The following is a 25,456-nucleotide window of genomic DNA, read 5'->3' on the forward strand; positions in this document are numbered from 1 at the left end:
GGGTTCAGCAGGACCCCTGTTGAAGGAATCAGAGAAAGGATTGGAAGAGCTTGAAGGGGCTCAAGACCCCATATGAACAACAATGACAAGCAACCAGAGCTTCCAGGGACTAAGCCACTACCTAAAGACTATACATGGACTGACCCTGGACTCTGACCTCATAGATAGCAATGAATATCCTAGTAAGAGCACCAGTGGAAGGGGAAGCCCTGGGTCCTGCTAAGACTGAACCCCCAGTGAACGTGATTGTTGGGGGCAGGGCGGTAATGGGGGAAGGATGGGGAGGGGAACACCCATAAAGAAGGGGAGGGGGAGGGGTTAGGGGGATGTTGGCTCGGAAAATGGGAAAGGGAATAACATTCGAAATGTAAATAAGAAATACTCAATTTAATAAAAAAATGGGGTTCAGAGTTCAACAAAGAATTCACAGGTGTGTAATGCCAAATGGCTGAGAAGCACCTAAAGAAATGTTCAACATCTTTAGCCATAAGTGAAATGCAAATCAAAACAACACTGAGATTCCACCTCACATCAGTCAGAATGGCTAAGATCAAAAACTCAGGTGACAGCAAATGCTGGTGAGGATGTGGAGGAAGAGGAACACTCCTCCATTGTTGGTGGGATTTCAGAGTGGCCCAACTATTCTGGAAGTCAGTCTGGAGGTTCCTCAGAAAATTGGACATTGCACTATCTGAGGACCCAGCTATACCTCTCTTGGGCATATACCCCAAAATGCTCTAACATATTACAAAGACGCATGCTCCACCATATTCCTAGCAGCCTTATTTATAATAGCCAGAAGCTGGAAAGATCCCAGATGCCCTTCAACAGAGGAATGGATACAGAAAATGTGGTACAGCTACAGAATGGAATATTACTCAGCTATCAAAAACAATGACTTTATGAAATTCATAGGCAAATGGATGGAACTGGAAAATATCATCCTGAGTGAGGTAACCCAATCACAGAAAAACACACATGGTATGCACTCATTGATAAGTGGCTATTAGCCCAAATGCTCAAATTACCCTAGATGCACAGAACACATGAAACTCAAGAAGGATGACCAAAATGCAGATGTTTCACTCCTTCTTTAAAAAGGGAACGAGAATACCCTTAGGAATGGATAGGGAGGCAAAATTTAGAGCAGAGTCCAAGGCAACGCCCATTCAGAGCTGCCCTACCTGTGGCCCATATATATACAGCCACCAAACTAGATAAAATGGATGAAGCAAAGAAGTGCAGGCTGACAGGAACCGGATGTATATCTCTCCTGATAGACACAGCCAGAATACAGCAAATACATAGGTGAATGCCAGCAGCAAACCAATGAACTGAGAACAGGATCCCCATTGAAGGAATCAGAGAAAAGACTGAAAGAGCTGAAGGGGCTTGAGACCCCATATGAACAACAATGCCAATCAACCAGAGCTTCCAGGGACTAAGCCACTACCCATGAACTGACCCTGGGCTCCAAATTCATAGGTAGCAATGAATAGCCTAGTAAGAGCACCAGTGGAAGGGGAAGCCTTTGGCCCTGTCAAGGCTGGACCTCCAGTAAATGGTATTGTTGTGGGGAGGGCCGTAATGGGGGGAGGATGGGGAAGGGAATCCCATATAGAAGGGGAGGGGGAGGGTTTAGGGGGATGTTGGCCTGGAAACCAGGAAAGGGAATAACATTTGAAATGTAAGTAAGAAATACCCAATGTAATATAGATGGAAAATAAATAAATAAATGTAAAGAGGGAGCGCTTTCTTTCTGAATGTGGCCCGTGGTTGGTCAACCATACTGCTATGTATGGATAAATATGTACCTCATTTTTCTGATGTTGAATCTGTCATCGAACCTGGACCTCACTTCTTTGGCTGTGGTGACTGAGATCTACCGGCCTCCTTTACCTCCCAAGAGCTGGGGTTACAGCAGGTGTAGCTGTGCCCTTCATGTAGATGTCAGGGCTCTGAATTCAGGTTCCTTGGCTATGCAGCAAGCACTTACCCATGAACCATCTCCATAGCCCTTGATTCTAGGGAACCTTAAAGTGTTTGCCACTGTTGTATCAGGGCATGTCTGCTTGGTCCTTACTCCTTTTCCTTGCCCGTGTCTCCTCTTGCTGTCTCTACCAGTTTGCAGTGAAACAAACAGCCTCAGCTATTTGGAGTCCTTTCTGTCATCACAGAAATGGCTGCTTCTCACATTTCCATTTTTAGTAGTCATGAAATGCTCTCCTCCTCATAGTTCTCATCCCCCCTTCCCATTCTATCTTGGACTTGTTATTCATTAACTATTTGTTGTCCCATCCAAATAGCAGCTGTGTTGGTTTCATGGTTCACGGCTGAAATTTTCGTGGTTCGGTTAACACAGTGCTTCGCAATTATCACTTCATTCATCCTCAGGCACAGCCAGTGTTGCCTGAGACCAGGACCTGGACACGCTCTTGGAAAAAGAAGGGTGGGAATCTATATGTTAGTGCTTTCCCCATCCCTATTCCTCCTGCTCCGGGTGGTTCTTCATATGGATGTTTTGCTGGCTGACATTAGATTATTTCCTCTCTTTCCATATGGAATGATGGTTGGGAGTAGGTCCCACCAGAATTTTATCCTGGGACAATTGAGTCCCTCTTTGCACAGTTTTTATTCTTCATAAAGTTTTATGTACCTCTTTAGTAGAATTTAGTAAAGATTTTATTTCAAGCATACGTATTTTTCTTGCAAATAAGTATTGGTAACATTATTATTATTATTATTATTATTATGATTATTATGATTATTAATTTCTATTTCATTGTGGAAGAATCCTCATTAGCCTGTCTGAAAATTCATTTGTTCTTACTTTAGAACTGTACAATAGTAGGATTTTTAAATGGAATTTTTCTTAAGCTCTGAAGTACACTGCATCATAAAGACTGAAAAATACTACAAGTGATAAACGTATCTTTTCTATTTTGTAGCCTTCTTTGAATCCTGGGGGAAGCCAGTCCTCAGATGTGGTACTTCTGAACCACTGGAAAGTGAGGAATTTTGAAGTACAGCGTGGTGACATTGTGTCATTGGTGTAAGTAATTCAGAAACTTACTGAATTTGTGTTTGTGTTTTTCTGGACTTTGGTGATGATTTACTGCTGATACTACTTGTCCAATTATGATATCAGTGAGTGTATCTTAAATATAATCAGTATTGATATACAGCAATTGTTAAGGTTCATGCAGCATAAGTACCTTATCAGCGAGAGCTAAGGAATGCTACAGGGATCACAACACCCAACAGATCTCATGTAAGAGGCATGGAGTGGTAGGACAGCTTAGGGTGGAGATGAGAGAGAGAGAAGGGTGTTGGGATGGGGGCAGAGAAACAGAGAGACAGAGACAGAGACAGAGAAAGACAGACAGAATGGAGAGCAAGACATCTATCTATCTATCTATCTATCTATCTATCTATCTATCTATCTATCGAGATAGAGAGACAGACAGTGGGAGAGCAAGAGTGAGTGAGAGAGAGACAGGGACAGACAGAGACAGAGAGACAGAGAACCGTCTGATGGCAGAGACCTTTGGAAGGGTATGCAGGTCACATTTAGTGGTAGCTGGTAATGAAATGCCTGCTGGGGATGAGTCACTGTGGTCAGGCTGAGGGAGCACCTGATTTCTAACAGAAATGCCAGAAAACAATTTTATTTAATGCATATCAGTTGAGTGACATAATTGTTAAATTTTGTTTAATGAAATAGTGATTAGAAATTATTATATTGTTGATCCAAAATAGATGCTTTTGATATCATTTTGTAATATTTTACACATTTGCACCTTTGTAAGCAATCTTCTTTGTTGTTTATGAATTTTGGAATGAAAACATTCTTAGGAGATGATAGTCATGATATAAAATCCACAAGACAGTTGTGGATTTTGTGAATTTCCCTGTATAAAAGGTTTGGAAAACTAGCATTATGGGCTTTTGTTTGGCATCAAAAGATGGCGCTGTTTCTCTGTAAAATATGAGGCTGGGTGGGGCTAGAAGTTGTATCCCAAGTGTTGGTTGTAGAAAATGAACGTGAAGGTATGCTCAGCTGATACAGTGATGGAGCGTACACTCCTGCACATGCTTGACTGGTGGTTTAGCTTAGAGATTTTTGTTTGTTCTTAAAAAATAAATCCACACAGAGAAGTCTGTGGCAGAACTTGCCTAATTTCTCTAGGCCGCAGCTGTTTATAACACTGTTCTAGTCTGAAACTGTTATGGCAATCAGTGCCCAGGGCAGCAACTGATATGGTAGAGATATTCTTGCTTATTTTTGTGACAATAAAACCTACTATTGAGAATCTTTCTACTTCCCAGTTATTCTTTACTCATGAGCAGGAACGCCATTTTTCTTGCTGGATGGTAATTTTAATACATAGAGAAATCCAGGATCAACTTGCTTGTCCTTACCTGTGGATGAGCTTGCCTCTGGACATAGATATTCTGTAAGTGTGTCTCCTTCGAGACTGCTCTTACCAGAGTTCATTTGAAAACCCGTTACCTACATCTGGTTAATAGCTAATGAAATAAATACATTCGAGTGGAGTTTTGATGGCAGACAGCCAGGGATGGGGATTAAATGCTTCTGAGGTTTTGAGAATTTTCTTTAGCGTTGATCCACTCTTTGGAGTGTCGTTCAGTGCACTGTTTCTGCTACCTCCTGATAAGCCCCTCCACATGGGATAAACTTATCATGTGCACACTCTTCTATTGCCTTCGGTTTGACAAGTTTACATCCTCACTTAGTTGTTGATGAAGAGGATACCCACCCAAGTGAGAGAAGTCATGTTGCAAGTGGACAAGTACGCAGCTTCTCCCCAGTAGGAAAACATGCTGACAAGATAGCAGGGGAATATGACTAGGTAATTCAAAGGAAAAAACTGTCAGATGGCTCGCTGAAATTCAGGGTTGTCAGTCCATAAACATATCCTGACATATCCTGATTTATTTCCAGAGGAAAACGCAGGTCTTTTAGGTGAATGTTATAGTGATTGATATTTATTATATAAATTAAATGAACATTTGTATTCAGATTGGGATTGTGAAATTCCTAAAGCTGCAGGTGAAGCGACGTTTGAATGAGTAAGTTATTTATTATATCGTCGTCATGGAGAGATGGCGTACTCTTTAGTGTGCTTTGTCGCTAAGCAGGCCTCACTTATGTAGAAGAATGCTTAGTGTTAGTATTATATTATTGAACAAAAACACCTATTAAGTGATGCCGTTGGCTGTCTTTGAGAAAGAATCTGATTTGACAGTCAATTCCTTAGCTTGAGGTTGTACGATAAAAGCTCTTTTGTATTATGGTATTTTCTGTCTAGTTTTATGAGCAAAGTGCTTTCTAGACATTTGTCCTTATATTTTCATACAATTTATAGACTGCTTCCTTTAAAAAGACTGATGTTGGTGTGATAAACTTTCACCGATATATTTAATCTATGCCATGCAACATTGCTTCCTTACCAGAAACACCACTATGGTTTTTTTTTTTTTTCTTCTAACAAGGTGACACTTTTCATGGCTACATCAGAACACGCTCTCTTTTCAAAACACATACAATGAATATGGAAATGAGTATTTACTTGTTTGTTCTAAAAAGAATATAAAATATACCTTGTCATTTTGCTTACAAATTATTGTTAACAAGGCTCATCAATATACAAATAATCTCTGGAGGCAAGATAGTATATTTTATTTTAAAAACTCCCGACACAATCATTCAGGTATTCACAACGTGTGGAATATAGCAGTGTACGTATATTACATTTGCATTTCTGGAGATTTGTTTTGTCTGTATGGATATGTGTACACATGCTCATTTGTATGTGCATGTGATTATGTGTATGCCCATGTATGTAGAGGCCAGAGATCAACGTTGGATATCTACAATATATATATAGTCTGTCTCTGTATGTATGTATGTATGTCGGCATGTATGTATGTATATATGTAAGTATATATCTGTAATATATCTCTATAGTATAATTGAAAAGATACAAAATATCTAATAAATACAATACTGTGGATGCTGGTTTATATTTAAATCCAAAAAGATAAAGGTAGGCTGTAGGCTGTTCATAGATGATTAAGAGAAGGACTGAAGTCCTCAAGGACACAGTGTGGAAGCCGTTTACCATTAGAAGTTGAAAGCAGAAAAGGGTGTGAGTTCTATACAAAATGCACCAATTTTAATTGTGTGAGTGTGTGTGTGTGTGTGTGTGTGTGTGTGTGTGTGTGTGTGTGAAGAAAGAACAAGGGTAACCCTTGTAATAACGGCTTCTTGGAGAAACATTGACTGTATGACCTTGACTCCTCCTGAACTTGCTTGTACTTGGTCTTCTGCTGCTGTAATAATGAAGATACCATTCATGATTAGGGAGAAACATCACATGTAAATAAATGTACTTTCTGCAGCAGAATGAATTACTTTCTCTGTTTACCATGTCTAAGAGCAAATTCACATCAGAGTAGAACAGACTGACTTCTACTGCATGAGGTTTGGTTGAGAGTGTGTTGACCAATGCTGTTTCCTGGGAAGCAGGTTTAAGGAGAGAGAAGGTATGCCCTGGAGGATGTCTCCTTACATTTTTTTTTAAAAAAATCTTCTCCTGTCTTTTCCTTTTTGAATAGTTATCCTAGTGGAGTTATTGTTTAAGCATATTATTCAGTTATGTTAATTCAAGAGGAATATTTACCGAGTCACATGAAAGGCTATGCACAGTATCATTTGCTGTCATCTAGTCCTTAGTATTACTGAATGTATGTAGGTGGCACTGTACTCTCTTAATGGATTTGCAGTCTAATAGTAGTGCTTAAGGTGGATTTTCTATACCTTGGAATTGACTTTTTATTAACCTGTGTGATGGCCTCACTGCAATGGGCTTAACAAAAGAATCACAGTTTCTCAGAAAGAAACGAACTGTATCACCCAGCAAGTCCAATGGGATAGAGATGCTTTGTAATAAATCTTGAATAACCACATTTATTTTTAAATGTTTTATTCTGAAATAACACTAAACCCAAGGAAAGCTTGTAACATAGTATAGAGAATTCTCTTCTCCCTCCTCTACTGCACATAAAATCAAGGTAATAATACAGTTATTAAAACTAGGGAACCAACATTGATATAATATTTTTAACTGTCTACCTTAGTCATTTGCCACTTTTTTTAAACTAATCATCTTTTTAGATTTCTTGGGCCAAAGCATCTTATAATTCATTTTATTTTTCATTTCTCTCTGGTCTTTTCTAGCCTGCGAATATTCCATAGTAACACCTTTGAAGGATACTAGACTGGTTATTTTTCAGAATGGTGTTCAACCACTACAATTTTTAAGGCCATTCTGCTTTGAAATGGGGATAGGAGTTGTTGAGGAAGCCACAGCAGTGGTGACAGTTAAACTAAGTGGAGACTCAGGCAGAGAAGGCAGTGTGGCTGGAGGGAGGAGGTTAAGATTAGGGGAGCTGATTAGAAGCTCAGGGCATTTATTTATTTATTTATTTATTTATTTATTTATTTATTTATTTATTTATTTATTTCACAAGGTTGGAGAGTGACTAGAAGAATCCATGGCTTCTAGAATAAACCTAATCTATAGCTGCTAGGAAACAAGGTGTGGGAGCAATGCAGGCCAGGGAAAAGGCTGAAGAGAATAGCAGGAATGTACAGGAAGGACGAAGGGCTGAATTTCAGCTGTTGCTGTAAAGTCCTGATGAGGAAAGTCGGTGTGAGGGACTTCTCAACGTGCCAGCATCTGTCTCCTCATTACTCTACACAGTGTGCGGAGTGTTCTGACTTTCCTTTCCTTCTCCTACCACTATCTAGAGGTATTTGATTTTAGCATCATGGCTTTCTGAGCAAGCACATGTCAAAGGAACTGCAAATGAGATTTTGACTTTCGGTTTACACGATGCTGACCTATACTGTCTGATTACTCAGTCCGTGTGGCATGGAGAATTGAGTGGGCCTACTGCCATTTGTGTAAATAATAATAATTGGAAACTTCTAGCCAAATCAATACATTTTCCAGCTCATCCCACTTGTTCATTTTTTCTTGTCAATGTAGAAATTTTAAAATTGCCTATGATATTTATTCTACTTCTATTTGGACAAAGTCAGGTTTAAACCTTTGCCATTACAAGCTACCGTTACCCTGGGGCGTGTCTCAGGTGATGTCCTTTGCTACATTCTGAGGTGGGAGTCAGGAGGGGCAATGCTGTGTAGCAAAGGCTGGCTCTACGATAAGTAAGTCCCAGACACTGGGAGAGTAGGCCCCAGGTCGAGCCGTACAGTTTTAGTGTTGGCTGCTTTTTATTTTCAGTCACTGAAATAAGCATTCTGTATTCATTGTGCTAAGTTATATTTGTTTTGTTTCTCAGTGGTTTGCTGAGATACCTGAAGGAGCAGTTTAAGGGAGGAAGGATGTAATTCGGCTCAAGATTTGTGAGGATTCATCATGGCAGGGAAAGCCTGGCAAGTAGAACTTGGGGGTGAGACAGCATGAGCTTGCTGATAGCTGATGTGGGTGGATCAGGAAGCAGACAACAGACTAGAAGAAAGGCTTGTCTATACCCCTCAAGATCTGTCCCTTAGTGACACACTTCTCCTCTAGGTGCCGCTTTCTGAAGTTTCTCCAAACAGCTCCATCAACCAAGGACCAGGTGTTCAAGGCCGAGAGGAGATATTTCACATTGAAATTATAACAGTATTATATCCAATTTATAGATCAGGCCACTGAGGTCTACAAAGTATAAACCATTTGCTTAAGGACAGAGTCAGTGAGCAGCAGGACAAAGGTTTGAAGTTCATTCCACCAAAGCCATCCACGTCATCATTGTATTTAAGCATCGCGTTGCCTCTGTGCCATGGTGGCCATGGTGTAGCCGAGCAGCTTTACAGTTCTTAACAAAGAAGTCACACAAGCTCTGGGATGCACACCTCTCTTTTTATTCCCATCTCTAAAACAAAATTCCTATATGAAGAATCCTTAAATGGAGCCTTTTTATTAATAGCCCTGGGACATTTTTTATGAGCATAGAGTGTGGAAATAACTTAGCAGCTGGCTTATGACGTGTTAAACACTGTCACTTTCTGACAGATGGCCAAGGTAGTGACAACGTCGTCTGCAGTAAATATGAGCAGATTTACAGAGATTTGAACTGAAGAAGCAAATGAAATAGAAGAGAGCCTTTGGGGGAGAAAAAAAGAGAATAGAAGGTTTTCATGTTCTTGTGTCTTAAGTTCTTGTATATCTTTAAAGGGCCCAGAACCTACCAAGGGAAATTAATTGAAGCTTGCTAAAAAGGAAAGTTATGCTTTTTAAACAGATGCCCACTGACTAATGACCTATAATTGTAGTAAAAGCTAGTTACTGGTTAAACTGGGAAAATATAATTGCATTTATTTATCTGCCCTACCTATTGGGAATCATTCAGAATTAATTTTTGTGTAAGCCAAATATTTTTTCTGATTTTTGTATGTAATTTTGTCCACCATGAAACACTACAGCTCACAGAGCAATACTATTAGTAGGGTAAAGGGTCCAAGTTTCTTTCTCTCTCTCTCTCTTCTTTAAATTGTTAATTGATAGTAAATTGCTGTGAAGTGGAATCCCCTGCATCTCACTTGACTTAAAAAAAAATTAGTTCTTGGCACTTTACATTACTCATAGTGATTTATGTCTATTACTAAATATATTTGCAAGTGATAATTTTTTTTTGGAAAAACAAAATGACTTGTAGTGTCGTTGCTGTTATTGGTATAGATTTAACTGATTTAACAAACAACTGCTCACATGCGTACATAATCGCTGTCTGTAAAGTAAGCCTTAATGGCAATTTGTTTCCTTGAGTAGGATAAACTGCCTACACAATGCTTATACATTTAATTAATTATGCAATAAAACCTTTTTTAGCTCAGAGACAAATTAGCACTTCAAAATGTTTCAGTGATCATATATTTCAATTTTGAATTATTGAGGCTTTATGGTAATGTAACTATGGGAGCTATCTGTAGCCACTGTTCATCCCATTTCCTAAACACTGAATCTTATGAGAGAGAAATAAAAGTTGTCACAAAAGAAACTTTCATCGGCAGGCAGCCTTTTGTGAGGTACTGCGTCCGTACTTAATAACTGGTTTTGTTTACATGGCAGAGTAGTACAGTTTGCAAGGACACTGTTACTTGATTGAAAAAGGAAAACAAAGACCATGTGCAGGACAGCATTAAAGAGGGGCCCCAAGTGTACAGTGTAACAGTATGTCCCATGGAAATGGTGTTGGGGAATAGCATATTGTAAAAAGGTGTGTGTGTGTGTGTGTGTGTGTGTGTGTGTGTGTGTGTGTGTGTGTGTTAGGGTATATGTTTCTATGTTTCAATGTTTCCTGATGTATGTTAGGGTGTATGTTATACTGAATATCAAAATAGCTCAAAAGATAACCATGCCACGTATCACTGAAACAGACAAACAAGCAAAATGGCAGATGTTTTACGTCACAGAAGGCAGGAAAGAAATTTAGGGATCTTGGAAGTATTAAAATTGAAAAGTCTTTCAAACAGATATTGATTATATTAGAAATAACCTTCCAAGTAAAAGAGAGACCCTCAGCGCAGGCCAAGTTGTCCTGAAGGACTTTATTTGCAGAACAAGTCAAAATGTGATGAATTTCATGATTCGAACCTCAGGGCATCAAGATGTGAGAATTCAGGGGAAGGAAGTCTTCCCAGTTCACACTGCCTACACACTCATGCATATAGGGTCATCTATGAGAGTGTGGCCTCTTAGGGGCCACACCATCAGAACTTTACAGTTTTTTTCTGTCTTGTAGTTACTACTATTTTTGTGGTCCACTTGAGATGCATTTCCCACCAGCAAACATACTGTCTACCTGTTCTTACAAGAGTGGCGCCTCAGTACATAATTCTGTTTCATGGTTTACACCTTGCAAATGTGGAGGGAATCTAAACACTAAACTTACACATAGATATATGTGATCCAAGGCCAGTAGGTACCCTCCCATTTCGCTTTTTCTTTTAGGAAAAGGCACCGTCGTATGCTTGCTGAGTGCAAGGGACAGTTGCTAAAAAAATGTGCCTGTGGCTGATAAGGAAGAGGGAGGGTTTAGAGCAAGAGACACCAAAGTTTATTGGAGCTCGGGAGCTCAGGAGAAAAATCTCTCTTTCCAAAGGGAAGAGATATACCTTTAAGAAATGTTTATTTGCATTAACGAGAAGCTTCAGTGACCCGTATCATGGACTGTTCTCTTTTGCATAATGTAGTGACAGATCTACTCACATCTAGAGGCTGCATTAATATTTACAGATGGCACAGCTGCAGGTTTCACTCTATTAAAACACATATGGATGTTGAAGTCGCTGATGGAGGCGCTGGCTCGGTTTGGTTTGGCTATCGATATGCTAATTATATTTGTGCTCTCTGTACTTCAGAGGTCAGAAGACGAGGCAAAGATCTGTGTACTTGGCATGCTGAAAAGTCACAGCCATTCGATAGGAAAACAATCCAGCGCGACGAGTGTGTCTCACATACATTTCCTCACACAGCTAAACAGGAATCATTAAAACATTCCAGGCTTATTAAACATTCGTTGTTCTCTGAGAGGGTCTTCAAAGAGCAATCAGGACATGAAGAAGTGACAGGGAAGCTTTGGTCCCAGTGGCAGCGTGCTAACTGAGTTAAGGAAGGCAAGCATTGTTATTCCCAGAATGGATCCAAATTTGGCAAAAAGATTTGCAATAAATCAAGGAGAGAAATCAGTTAATAAAGAAAGGCCAATTATCAGCAAAGGAGGAGGGTATACTTAATGCTTTTAGATGTAAGGTTAAACTGCTTGGGTGAATGTCAGTTTAACAAACAAGAGTAAAAAAAAGAAAAGAGAAAAGCAATATGGCTAATTGGGAAATAATAAGATCATACTGGGGAGAAATCAAAACTCGCCTTAGGTGTTAGCAGAATATTGGCTAATGAACTCACCTTCCCGAAATTCTCTCTGAATATTCACTTTTGCTCTAAAATGGAGAAGGCTATGTCTCTCGTTTCTGAGGGATCTCATTCTCCGGCATATTTTACCATATTACAGCTTTAACTGGCAACAAATACTGAAATAGAGAAAAGGATTTCTCATGCCTAGGATTTCCCTGAGTTACCGATCAGTTCTTACATTTGAGTTCGTTTTCCTCTCCTGGTTGGGTAAAGGCTCACTGCTGAGGACGGTCAGCTCGAGTGGTCCTCAGGAGAGATTCAGCACAGGAGACCAGAGTTCATCAAAGTGTATCTCAGTAAGGGCTAATTAAAAACACTTTGCTTAAAAAAAAAGTATGGTCAAAAGAAAGATTTCCTTTGTCCTTATGGTTATTTAAATAGCCCACATGTAAATTGTTATTCTAATACTAAAATTTTTGGCCATTTTTTTGCAATTTGAACCTTATGATCCTATGAACTTTGAATTATGGGAAGGTTTTGGAAATTGTTTCCAGAATCAATATGAAATACTATTGTATATGACCACTGACCTATTGATGAGTTAGAAAGAAAAGTACCACAATAATTAAATTCAGAGATGGCTCCAGAATTAAAGATGGCATCAATTAGAATTCTGGCTTAGCTTATAATGCTATGTTAAGGAAAAGGTCATCTAATATATAAAGAAATATTCCCTCTAATTATAACCTTTCTTCTGTCACTAATATTCTTATAATTAGCTTCACTTGTCTTTTCTTAGACATTATATCAAACGTAGTCCAACGTTGTACATTAACACTCTAGCAGTCTGAAAGCTTTTTTCATAATATTAGCAGATTTGCTACAGACAGACTCAAATGGCTAATACCTCAGGGCGTGGGTGGTGGTCGTCACTGTGTAGTTAGAAAGACTTGACCAGGTACAAAGAGACCAGGTTCACTTGGTCAGTAAGGCATTATATACTAATCAGCTTGTCAGTTAACATCTGCCGGTCAGCTTTCTTTTTTGGGTACTTGGACTTGAACTACACCCCCAGCCACAATTTTATTGTCAGGGAAATAAAGGGATTGTAGCTGCTAACTTCCACAGTATCCTTCAACTCGAAAATCTCTTTTCTCTACATTGATTATTTTCAATTGTCATAGATACAAGTTAAACTTATTTTATGCTCCATTTCAGCTTATATATTACATTATACATGATGTATTATAATAGTTTATTATATTTAAAAAATATTGACAGTTCTTCAAGCAAATATTTTCCATGTGCCTGTTTTGTGCAGTGTTGGTCACTTGTCAATACAACAGTAAAGAACGTGGACTAAGTCTGTCCCTTCATGGAACTTACTATTCTCTTGGGTACAGTGTGCTGAAGAAGATTAAGTTTCAAATGGACATGTTTTGAAACTTGTCAGGAACGTGGCCGGTGGGTCTGTGAAGGGGGAAGTTTGAAGTTCACTAGGTTGGCAACTGTGTCAAGCATGCTGCAGCATCCCACGGCTGTGTAGAGCACCATTACCCAATTCCACAGTCAGTTGGACCACAGCTATCTTGAAATCAATTCTGAAGGTTGTATGATGCAGATTAATGTGCAATCACTACGGATGATCTCCCCCCGGACCCCAATGCTAGTCAAGCCGTCTACCTTGGAACTATATTCTAGCTTCCTGTCTGTTTAGTAGCATAAGGTACCTAATGTCAGGTATCACAATCGAGTGCCTGCCAGGCATGGTCTCTAATCAGGTGAGTTATGTGGTCAAAGCAGAGTAGAGCCTGACACATGAACCCAGGACGACCAGAAAACTATTTGACGTAATACTGAAATAAGTGAGTTCCTGGAAATAGGGGAGCCGAATGAAGAGCAGGTTGAATTGCAACTGGATTTTAAAGAAAGGTCCATACTTTACCAGAGAAGAAACAAAACAGTATAGAAGTTGACACGTGTCAGAAATCTGTGTCAAGAGTGAATAGTCACGTAGACAAAGTGGTGCGTAGTTCTGTAGGTCTCAGGCAGGGATCTAAGCTATGTGTCCTGTCAGCACGCCATTGTCTAAAACTCACACCAGCTTGTGCCAGAGGAATGCAAGGGGTCAGCTTTTCACCCATAGTGAAAATGAAATACTGTGGTTGGATCTAGCAACTTTATCTCTTTGGGATGCTGAGTTAATAATAACCGTTTCTACCAAATTATAGGCTTCATGCCATGTTAAAGGCATAGCAAACACCATGTTGGTACATATTTTCTAGAACACTGGTATTGAATCTACAATTCATATCTGTGCATTTAATCACCACTAACTGTCAGTTTTTCTTAGCATGAAGCAGGTTGACGTGAATACCACTGTGACTCTCACCAACTAACATAGCAGGGGCAGTAGTTACCTTTACCCCCCCCCCCCCATGCTACATTATTCTGTACTGAGAGGAAGGACACTGCACGGGGAGGGCTGATAGTCTGCTCTCCCGTAAGCTGCGACAGACAAATTACAGGCATGTAAAATGGAAACCAACCTCCAAGCTCCAAGCCAACTCTCTTACACATATATCGAAACTCAGCTTTAAAACATACCAGGCTCTGTGTTTTGGGGATGTAACAGCAGGTAGGGGGAGGCTGCCATAATAGGAGTCCAGAGTGCAATAACTTTGGATTAGGTAAATGCACTGCCTCATAAGGACTACAGAGAGCAAGGCAGAGGAAAATATGTATATCCAATCCTGTGAAAAGCAGCCACCCTGCACACATCTGATACTGTTCGCTAGGCTCGCCCGGTAGCCTCTGATGCATGTGAAGATGTGGGCGAGATAGAGTTGAGGAGTGCAATGCAGCATTACTGTTTTTGTTACCAACGCTGCCATTTTGGAGTACCAGTCATGGTTTTATCCATTAGAGAAATGCCAAGTATAGATGCACAGAAAAGAACATACCTGATCAGAAAATCTTCATTCATTATATTAGTGCTATACTTGAGAACGGTAGCTCTAGAAAAGAAATAACTCTCACGATTAACTTATTAATTCACCTAACAAACTTCAGTTTGTACAAGCTAAAAGAATGTGTGTTGTTCAGTTTAATTTGGGGAGTTAGCAAAAAGAGAATTTCCTTTCTCACTTATCATTAATGGATTAACTTGTTTTTGAGACAGTGTCTTTCCATATAGCCCGGGATGACTTTGAACTGAAATCCTGGAGACTGTTGTCCCAGCCTTCTGAGCTGGGACTCTAGACATGTACTACCATTCTTGGCTGGCTTGCTTGCCTATTTATTTATTTATTTATTTATTTATTTATTTATTTATTTATTCATTCATTCATTCATTCATTCATCTGTGTTTGCTATAGATAGTTGTTTTAAAAGGAAAGAATAATTAGATACAGTATTGAAGACTTCGTAGGTAAATAGGAATTTCTGTTGGTGATAGTGGGTGATCCCGAATATGTGGCTGATGTACATCATAATGTTTCAGCGAGACTTTTAAAGCTTTGTTAAATAAGGTAGGACTTGAAATCTTGCCAGAATTTGAAATGCAGCCTATTATATATTATAGCTTTCTTTCACCTTTGTAATTTCTATCTTTTTATGAATATTAAACTAATGAGCATTGTTACATCTTAGTTGTCACAGTCAAATGGCAGATGGTGACAGTAGGTAAGTGAATTATTTGAATTTTTCCAGATAAACTATTCACGATTTTTCTGTGCAATGGTTTAATGTATGGACTAATTAAAAATAAGCATTGTTCTATTCATACACGTAGGAGATGAATACAGGGGTTTCATTGGACCATTCTCCTGGGTTTCTGAAATCATACAAAAGAGCAGGTTTCCTTAGATACTTGGGTACAGGTGTCTACGTACTTTCCATAGACCCTCGGGGACACACGTGTCATGTACTTTGGTTATTGTCATCAGTACCACTCTCTTCATATTATTTTTTGTTATCTCATGCTGTTAATTCAAAAGTAAAATTCATGGAACTTCCAGATGAGAATTATAATTTAATATTTTTGTTTTTTTTGATAATTTCATATAATGTGCCTTCATCATATTTACTCCACTCATCTGCTGGCTTCTTCCAGGTCCACCATTAACCCCTCCATCCCTTTATAATTCCTGCTTTAAAAAAAAAAAACAATTTACAAACTCCAATTCGTGCTGACCACAAATATACTGTTGGTGTAGCCCAGTGGTTCTCAACCTTCCTAATACTACAATATGATAGTAGGTTTTTGACCCCTAGGGCCTATGAGCTTTTCACCATGGGTTCTGGGCCATATATGTATAGTATCAGTAATGTATGTTTTTTTTTTTAAATTGGTGATGAGACCTTAAATCTAATGAGAAAGGAATTTGTTATCCACTATAACGCTGGTGGATATAAAACTCCCCCCATTTGTTAAGGTTTGCAATGTTCATAACTGGGTAAGACAGTTGATGACATTTTTCTTCCAGTATTCTACATAGCACCTTTCAGTAGAAAGGTTCCAAGACTCCCTTTTCAAAGGTAAATGCTTGTATGGATAATTTTTTTTTATTAACTTGAGTATTTCTTATATACATTTCGAGTGTTATTCCCTTTCCCGGTTTCCGGGCAAACATCCCCCTCCCCCCTCCCCTTCCTTATGGGTGTTCCCCTCCCAACCCTCCCCCAATTGCCGCCCTCCCCCCATAGACTAGTTCACTGGGGGTTCAGTCTTAGCAGGACCCAGGGCTTCCCCTTCCACTGGTGCTCTTACTAGGATATTCATTGCTACCTATGGGGTCAGAGTCCAGGGTCAGTCCATGTATAGTCTTTAGGTAGTGGCTTAGTCCCTGGAAGCTCTGGTTGCTTGGCATTGTTGTATTTTTGGGGTCTCAAGCCCCTTCAAGCTCTTCCAGTTCTTTCTCTGATTCCTTCAATAGGGGACCTATTCTCAGTTCAGTGGTTTGCTGCTGGCATTCGCCTCTATATTTGCTGTATTCTGGCTGTGTCTCTCAGGAGCGATCTACATCCGGCTCCTGTCGGTCTGCACTTCTTTGCTTCATCCATCTTGTCTAATTGGGTGGCTGTATATGTATGGGCCACATGTGGGGCAGGCTCTGAATGGGTGTTCCTTCAGTCTCTGTTTTAATCTTTGCCTCTCCCTTTCCTGCCAAGGGTATTCTTTTTCCTCATTTAAAGAAGGAGTGAAGCATTCACATTTTGATCATCCGTCTTGAGTTTCGTTTGTTCTAGGGATCTAGGGTAATTCAAGCATTTGGGCTAATAGCCACTTATCAATGAGTGCATACCATGTATGTCTTTCTGTGATTGGGTTAGCTCACTCAGGATGATATTTTCCAGTTCCAACCATTTGCCTACGAATTTCATAAACTCGTTGTTTTTGATAGCTGAGTAATATTCCATTGTGTAGATGTACCACATTTTCTGTATCCATTCCTCAGTTGAAGGGCATCTGGGTTCTTTCCATTTTCTGGCTATTATAAATAAGGCTGCGATGAACATAGTGGAGCACGTGTCTCTTTTATATGTTGAGGCATCTTTTGGGATAATTTTTATCTTTAAAATTATTGTAGATTTGGATCAGGTTGAAATATATTCAGAGCACACACACAGTGAAAATAAAAACGAGCTGTGAGCTCCTATACCTTAAAACAGTCAGCATTTAGTTACAGACTGGTGAACCAAAGAACTGTGTTAACTGAGGTAATTTTAAGGTGTTTGGGGTTATGCTTTTTGCAAGTAATTTTATTAAATGTGGCATAGACCCAGCTGTTATGTGAGTTGAACTAATACTGTTCTTTAAAATTGAAACATACTTTTTAAACTGATTTTCCTGGAGGTAGAATCACAAGTGGAAAACTCATAGCCTCGGTTCAAGTTTGTTTCTAACTACCTAGGTGACCTGAGTGAGCTACTTGATCAGGTAGGACATTAGTTTATTAAATGGCAAAATCATTAAATTGCCCTGGTGACCTTTCTATAATGTGATATATTGGGCTTTGATGAATGCTTCTGAATACTTTTTTTTTCTACAGCCTAGTATTTATTTCTTGTTATGTAGTCAGTCATCTATATAGTTGTGAACTCTCTAGTACTAGAGAATTTACACGAATAAAGTAAAAACAAAAGAAAACCTTACTTTAGGTAATTTATTTAACACAGTGTACTCAAGGTCAGTTATACTTATAGCTTATCTTAGAAAGCATCCATACTATTTCATGTTTTTATTTGAAATGCTAACTAAGTCCTGTATCTGCAGCAGGGACCCTGGAGGGCTCTGTCCCTCAAAGGGGCTTTGGGTTACTGAACCGTGTTTGTGGCAAAAGTTCTGGCACCATCGTATCCATGAAGCGCGAGAGAGAACTTTAGTTTTTCTCTTTCTGCTATCTAGGAATGTAGCGATTTGAGTTCTGTATAATCTGTCCTAATTTAAAATTGAATTTATGTTTACTTCTAATATCTGGTAATAGTGCCCTGTGAATTCCTTTCTGTTACTGGTGTTGTTTACCTCCTCTGCCTGTGAAATCTGAGTTGTTCTATCTTTAATAGTCTCTGCCACTTCTTGGAATAATTCCACAATTCCCAGACCCCCTCATTGATAAGTCTATTGGCTATAATATGACACCGAAGGGCTCTTTTAGCAGAATTTGCTGTTGAGAACATTTTCTCTTTCATATTTCTTTGTCTCTGTTATGTCTGGCCTTCCTTCCTTCCTCTGCTCTCTTAGAGCCCTGTCTGCTTTCTTCACCTCCTTCTTGCCCTTCACTTTGCCTTTGCCCACAACTCTTGACCTTCTTACCTTCTTGACGTTCCCCCAAGGCTCCTATGCTGCTTGCATTTCCTGGCTGTGTGCTTGATAAACCTATATGCTGAAACGCTGTTGGTTTCTCCAGCTCAGCCTAGCTCTGTTATACGGGAGTTGTGCCCTCTGGTCCTTATCAATGCTTAACACAATATGCTTAATCAGAAATGCAAGTTAGGGACTTTATCTTTAACCCCCTGGGTTTTGCATCCTAGTAGATAGTCTTTGTGGGCTTTCATCTACAATATGTCTATTGACTATTCTACTTCTTACCTTTGTGGTGTTGGAGTTTATGTACCACACTGATCTCTCTTTAATTCATTTGCCTCATTCCTCTTGTTCCTGCTTGGGACTTCTGTTGACTTCTGCCATCTTCTTGTACTTTATAGAAGTCCGAGTTCAGTGTCTTACTTTTAATGCTAAGCACCCCTTTCAATATTTCACTCTTCGGTAAAAACCCATGAGACCGAAAAACATATTTGCAGTGGTGCAATTTTGGGTTCCTTGTCGAACGCCGAAGGGACTCAGATATCAACTGTAGTTACTATGTCCCTCTACCTAGTAACAAATTGGAGTGTTTATGTAACCCCTGTAACTAGGTTAGCAAGCATATATCTTGTTTCCTGTAAAACATTCCTTGTGTGGATGCTTTAGTCTCTGGGAAGCAAGAGTTGATAACCTCCCACTAACAATGATGTGTACCCATTGTTTACAGATGTGCTTTCTATTCTTGGAAGCTAAGCTAGAGGACTATCTTGGTTAGGCTGTACAGGAAAATTGCTGATCCCCCCGAAGGAAGCAAACAGAGAGAAATCCTCATAGTAGCTCTCGTTGAGGTGAGAAAGCATTACTCTGTTGCTGGTTCCTTAATATTTTACCTTCATCTCTCTTAGTTTCTCTGGACCCATATCTTAGTTCAACTGGATAGGATGTCTGTTTTTAATTCTTTTTGTTTAGTTTACAAAGAAATGGAGCTTACTATGGCATTTTCATCCATAAATATCATTGTACATTGTTTCAATTTTCCCCAAACAAGCCCTCGTTCTCTCCTCCCCTATGCTTGTTGCTCTCACTTTCTTTTTTCATGACTCTCGTGCACCATTAGCCTTTCTTGTTTCCATTTCTGCCCTTTAGGTGGCTTTGTCCTGTTGGGGATTGGTTCTAATGCTCTGATTTAATCAGGAATCTGCGTGTCCAAACGCTGAAGATCCTTGTCTCCACTGGTTTTGATTGATCAATAAAGATGTCAGTGGCCAATGACTGGGCAGAGGGAGATGGGGAGGGACCCTTAGATTTGTGCAGGGTAGGACGTGGGAGAGAGGAGGAGAGGCAGAAAATCACCATATTGCAGTGGGAGAATCATCAGCAGGAGAGAGAACTAAAGAACCATGTAAGAATTTAAGTAAATGGCCACTGGCTACTCCGCTGGTTTCATTGGGGGTAGCAGGCCGAGGATTAGAACTGCCCGGCCATGGTTGGCTGGAATAGCGTGACCCACTTGGAGCCAAAGCAAAGTAGTAAAACTCACTGGTACATCTTCCTTTTCTTCATTCCATCCTTTCATCAGGTATGGGTACTTGCGACACACAGTCACACAGACACACAGACACACACACACACTCTCTCTCCTCTCTCTCTCTGTCTCTTTGTCTCTCTGTCTCTCTCTCTCACACACACAACCATGTTTTATTATATTATTGTACTTCTATATTAAGATTTAAATTCTACACATAAGATAAAACATGCAATGTTGTCTTTCTGAATCTGAATAGTTCTCCTCTGACTCTCTGTCTCATGTAGCCCCCACTGGCCTTAAGCCGAGTATCTGTGCAGAAGAGATAGGCATGTCCTTGGCCTCCTGGTTTTCCTGCCTCTACTTTCAGGGAGCTGTTGGTCATGAAGCACCACTCTACCTGATGCAAGTCTGCGTAGGTCTTCACAGTGCAGTGTTTCCCTTTCCGTCACATCACGTGCTTTAACTGGGAACAGACTGCCATTGCTCCCACTGCATACCGTCAAGGAGGAGGAGAACTATTATTTGGAGTATGTTACTTCTTAGAGAAGCAGTACGAACTTTGCCAAGGGTATGATCTTTGCTTCTACTTCCTGTTTGTTTCCAATAGAACTGTTTAATTTGAATGAGCACTACTGGTTGTAGTAGCCGTGGGTAAATTGTCAACGAAAATATTTCCACTTAAGTGAAGAATGTTTGCCTTCATCTCAGAAAGAAAACAAGGTAAAGCCTGACCATCATATTTAGTAGATTTACTTTTTCTGATTCCAATTTGAACTCTCTTATTTTCTGTCTTCATCAAACATTATCGAACATTTATTGTGCTTAAATATGAGCAATAACTCAGTGAACCATGAAAAAGAAAGTTAAAAAAAATCACCCTACAGCTGCAGCAAAACATCTCTTTCAAAGTGAACATCATCTGTTCTAAAGCTTCATGTGTTTCTGAGACATGTATACAGTGAAATTTTAGAATGGAAAGTTCTGAGGGCGTAGCGTGTATCTAGGATTGTTGCAGCCACTTTCCATATGTGATCTAAGTTAATCTTCCCAATAACCCTGTGAGGTAAGTACTAGCATACAGGAGGGAAATTCAAGTATCTAGAGATTTGCCACAGTAATTCTGAAAGCCAGAGAGGCGTTGAGACAGGGACCTCCTCCTCTGTACTCTTTGTCTCCACTATTTAATCTGCCTGTCGGTCTATTTGGTTTCAAGGCATTCTAAAATCTTCTACTGCTTTTGTTGTTTTGTGACAGAGTTTCACTATGTAGTCGAGGCTGAGTTTGAACTTGTCACCGTCCCCACTCCATTTGGCCACTTTGTTTAGCTCAAGCCTTCTGTTGCAGTTCTCCTCCTACATTTAAAAAATTTGTGTGCTTGTTTTGAGGGCGTGTGTGTGTGTGTGTGTGTGTGTGTGTGACAGAGAGAGAGAGAGAGAGAGAGAGAGAGAGAGAGAGAGAGAGAGAGAGAGAGGGAGAGAGAGGTGGGGAGACAGAAATGGAGAAAATTTGTGTCACAGCATACATGTAGAGGTCTGAGGAGAGTTTATGGGAGCCATATCACTCTTTCTACCATGGGTGTTCTTGGGCTTGAATTCATGTCATCAGAGTTGGTAGCAAGTACCCTTACTCGGTGAGCTGTTGTGCTGGGCCTACAAGCTTCTGTTCTTTACACAGAGATACCAGTCTATTTCCAAGTTCTTCGCTTTGTGAGAACAAGCATTTGTGATTCATCAGTTAATGTTTGGTTATAGAAGTATGTACATTAAGTAAATACAACTGTATCTGGTTCTCCCTTCAGCTTTTTGTCTTTTTTATGAACCTTCTAAAATTGAGGAGAGGGGAGTAACTTTCTTAGGTTTAATGGAGTATAAGAAGGCAGCACTGGGAGTGTGACCAGACCGTCCCACTCTACTTACTGTCTTCTTGGGGCTTTTCTAAGTGGCTCTGCAAAGGTACAGGAGCATTAGACATCCCTGGGATGGGGAGGCCAGTGCCTTGACCATCATTGTCAGCCTCAGTTTGAAGTATCAGGCCTAAGAATAAATGGCTTAAAGTAGCGATCAGCAAATCAAATAACATGGATTTTATTTTGAGATTTATCTTTGCATATATAATTATGCATTTGGATGTTTATTTTAAGAATATATCATGTAAAGTACATGTATTTTAAAGCCATACATAACTATAAGGATTCCTTTAAAAGTCATGTTCATCAATTTCAGATCCCAGTTTGTGGTGTGTATACTTCGTAGCCTCGGCTTGCTTTCTGACTCCTCTCTCCCTCTCTCCCTTTCTTCTCTCCCCTTTGCTATGTATGTATATAGTTTACATGGGCTATGGTGTGCTTTGTGTGCATGTGGTTTGTGTGGGCTGTGCAATCTTGCCCCCTGACTCTGAAGTTTATCATACTCATGGGATTAAGGACAAGGACAGACAATATCAAAGAAAGGGTTTGAAAGTTTTTTTTTTCAATGCAAACTTGCACATGATCAGAATTATATGTTTTCTTAGTTAACTTTTCTTGTTTTGCCACTTAAAGAAAGGGAGAAATATCATTTTTAAATCTCCCACAATTATTTTATTTTTTATTTATTTATTTTTTTATTAACTTGAGTATTTCTTATATACATTTCGAGTGTTATTCCCTTTCCCGGTTTCCGGGCAAACATCCCTCTCCCCCCTCCCCTTCCCTATGGGTGTTCCCCTCCCAACCCTCCCCCCATTGCCACCCTCCCCCCATAGACTAGTTCACTGGGGGTTCAGTCTTAGCAGGACCCAGGGCTTCCCCTTTCACTGGTGCTCTTACTAGGATATTCATTGCTACCTATGAGGTCAGAATCCAGGGTCAGTCCATGTATAGTCTTTAGGTAGTGGCTTAGTCCCTGGAAGCTCTGGCTGCTTGGCATTGTTGTACATATGGGGTCTCGAGCCCCTTCAAGCTCTTCCAGTTCTTTCTCTGATTCCTTCAACGGGGGTCCTATTCTCAGTTCAGTGGTTTGCTGCTGGCATTCGCCTCTGTGTTTGCTGTATTCTGGCTGTGTCTCTCAGGAGCGATCTACATCCGGCTCCTGTCGGTCTGCACTTCTTTGCTTCATCCATCTTGTCTAATTGGGTGGCTGTATATGTATGGGCCACATGTGGGGCAGGCTCTGAATGGGTGTTCCTTCAGTCTCTGTTTTAATCTTTGCCTCTCTCTTCCCTGCCAAGGGTATTCTTGTTCCCCTTTTAAAGAAGGAGTGAAGCATTCACATTTTGATCATCTGTCTTGAGTTTCATTTGTTCTAGGCCGAGAAAGAAATTAGGGAAACGACACCCTTCATAATAGACCCAAATAATATAAAGTACCTCAGTGTGACTTTAACCAAGCAAGTAAAAGATCTGCACAATAAGAACTTCAAGACACTGAAGAAAGAAATTGAAGAAGACCTCAGAAGATGGAAAGATCTCCCATGCTCATGGATTGGCAGGATTAATATAGTAAAAATGGCCATTTTACCAAAAGCGATCTACAGATTCAATGCAATCCCCATCAAAATACCAATCCAATTCTTCAAAGAGTTAGACAGAACAATTTGCAAATTATTTTATTTTTAATAGAGATATAATAGTAATTTTAAAAAGCCCTGTTTTGCCTAGTTTTAAATTTTTTACTTGATTGGCCTTAAACTTGTTTCATGTTTCTTTATTAAGTTTTAAAAATTATATTTTGTGTGTTTTATGTGTGGTACATGGGTGGTCAGAAGACAGTTTTTGAGAGTTAATTCTCTCCTCCTACCAAGGGTCAGCCCTGGGTATCGAACTCAAATCTTAAGACTTGGCCGCAAGCTCCTTCACTTACTGAGCTCTTGTTTCACATTTCTGCTGTGGCTTGTTCCACTTTCTTTAGTTCTTGGACATAGCATTAAAGTTCTTTTTTGTGGGTGTGGGTTATCTTGGAGCTCACTCTGTAGAACAGGCTGGACTCAAACTCAAGAGATCCACTTGCCTCTGCCTCCTGAGTATTGAGCACCACCACTGCCCAGCAGCGTAAAATTCCTAAACTCTGCTCATTTAGCTATTTAAGAAAATCCTTTAAAGGATTCAAGCAATAATATTTAAATTTCCTTAATACACTCAATTTGTGTACCTGGGCTTTTATAAGTTACTATGCTGGGTTTGTTTGTGAATTCGATGGGAGTTCCATTTTCTAACGAAGGTTCTGCCTATGATCTTATACTTACTCTGTCCTCATACTTTGTGACATTTTACCACACCAACCTGATTTCAGAAATACAGCACATTGCAGCTCTCCTGGTTTAACTTATGGGCCTGAAGAGAAGAAATAAAAATCGTAAAGCTACTCTGTGGCTCATCTGTAGGTAACTGAAATCTCACAACTGCCACCTTAGAGTTTTCTAAATTAAAGGTATCTCTCGGGGTTGGGGATTTAGCTCAGTGGTAGAACACTTGCCTAGCAAGTGCAAGGCCCTGGGTTCGGTCCCCAGCTCCGGAAAAAAAAAAAGGTATCTCTCATTTGCAGTTAGCTTGATCCCAGAGTAGAGTATCCTGGATACTGGCCTTAAGTCTTTTCCTGGATTCTTAGGAGGGGCAATGCCTTTTGTGTATGATTCTGTGTGTTTTCTTTAAAAAAAAATCTTTCGTTCAAATAAACCTTTAATCTTTTTGTTTTTGGAACTAAATTATCATCGTATCATTTTCCCTTCCTCTATCCCTTTCATGCTCTCAAATTAATGGCCATGTATATATTTATATCTCAATTATATATACTTATATATAATACCAATTATATATATTTCTATTTTTCTTCATAAATATAAAAACATAATTCATATAATGTTGCTTGTATACATGAAGACATATGACTTTAGGGCTGACCACTTGGCATTGGATACTCAGTTGAAAGAGTTCTCTATAGAAATGGCTTTTTTTAGTCACCTATATAGTTTTTTATATTTATTAATCCTTATAACCACAGTAAGTGGTAGCTCTTACTGCTCATCAAAGACACTTGTCTTTGCAACAGATAGAGACAGTTATAGAAGACCACAAGCAATCAAACTATAGAGAACAAGAGATTGTGGGATGCCCAGTTCCAACAGATAGCATCTAAAACAGCCACTGACCTAAGGCTCAAGGAGCATCACTGAAGAAGAGGCTCAGATATGAGCC

The 25,456-nt window shown here is 39.6% G+C and overlaps 1 protein-coding gene across 9 annotated transcripts in view; it reads left to right on the plus strand.

The window, feature by feature from the left end:
* The window catches only part of Immp2l (inner mitochondrial membrane peptidase subunit 2), a 906,807-nt gene that overhangs the window by 97,007 nt on the left and 784,344 nt on the right, over positions 1-25,456 (plus strand). For all 9 annotated transcript variants that reach the window (XM_087551872.1, XM_087551869.1, XM_087551873.1 and 6 more), the window contains one exon: positions 2,949-3,052. In XM_087551872.1, coding sequence (XP_087407998.1) covers positions 2,949-3,052 — 104 coding nt within the window. The remainder of the gene's footprint in view (positions 1-2,948; positions 3,053-25,456) is intronic.

This window comes from Rattus norvegicus, chromosome 6 (assembly GCF_021556685.1).
Source record: "Rattus norvegicus strain SHRSP/BbbUtx chromosome 6, alternate assembly SHRSP_T2T, whole genome shotgun sequence".
Lineage (NCBI taxonomy): Eukaryota > Metazoa > Chordata > Mammalia > Rodentia > Muridae > Rattus > Rattus norvegicus.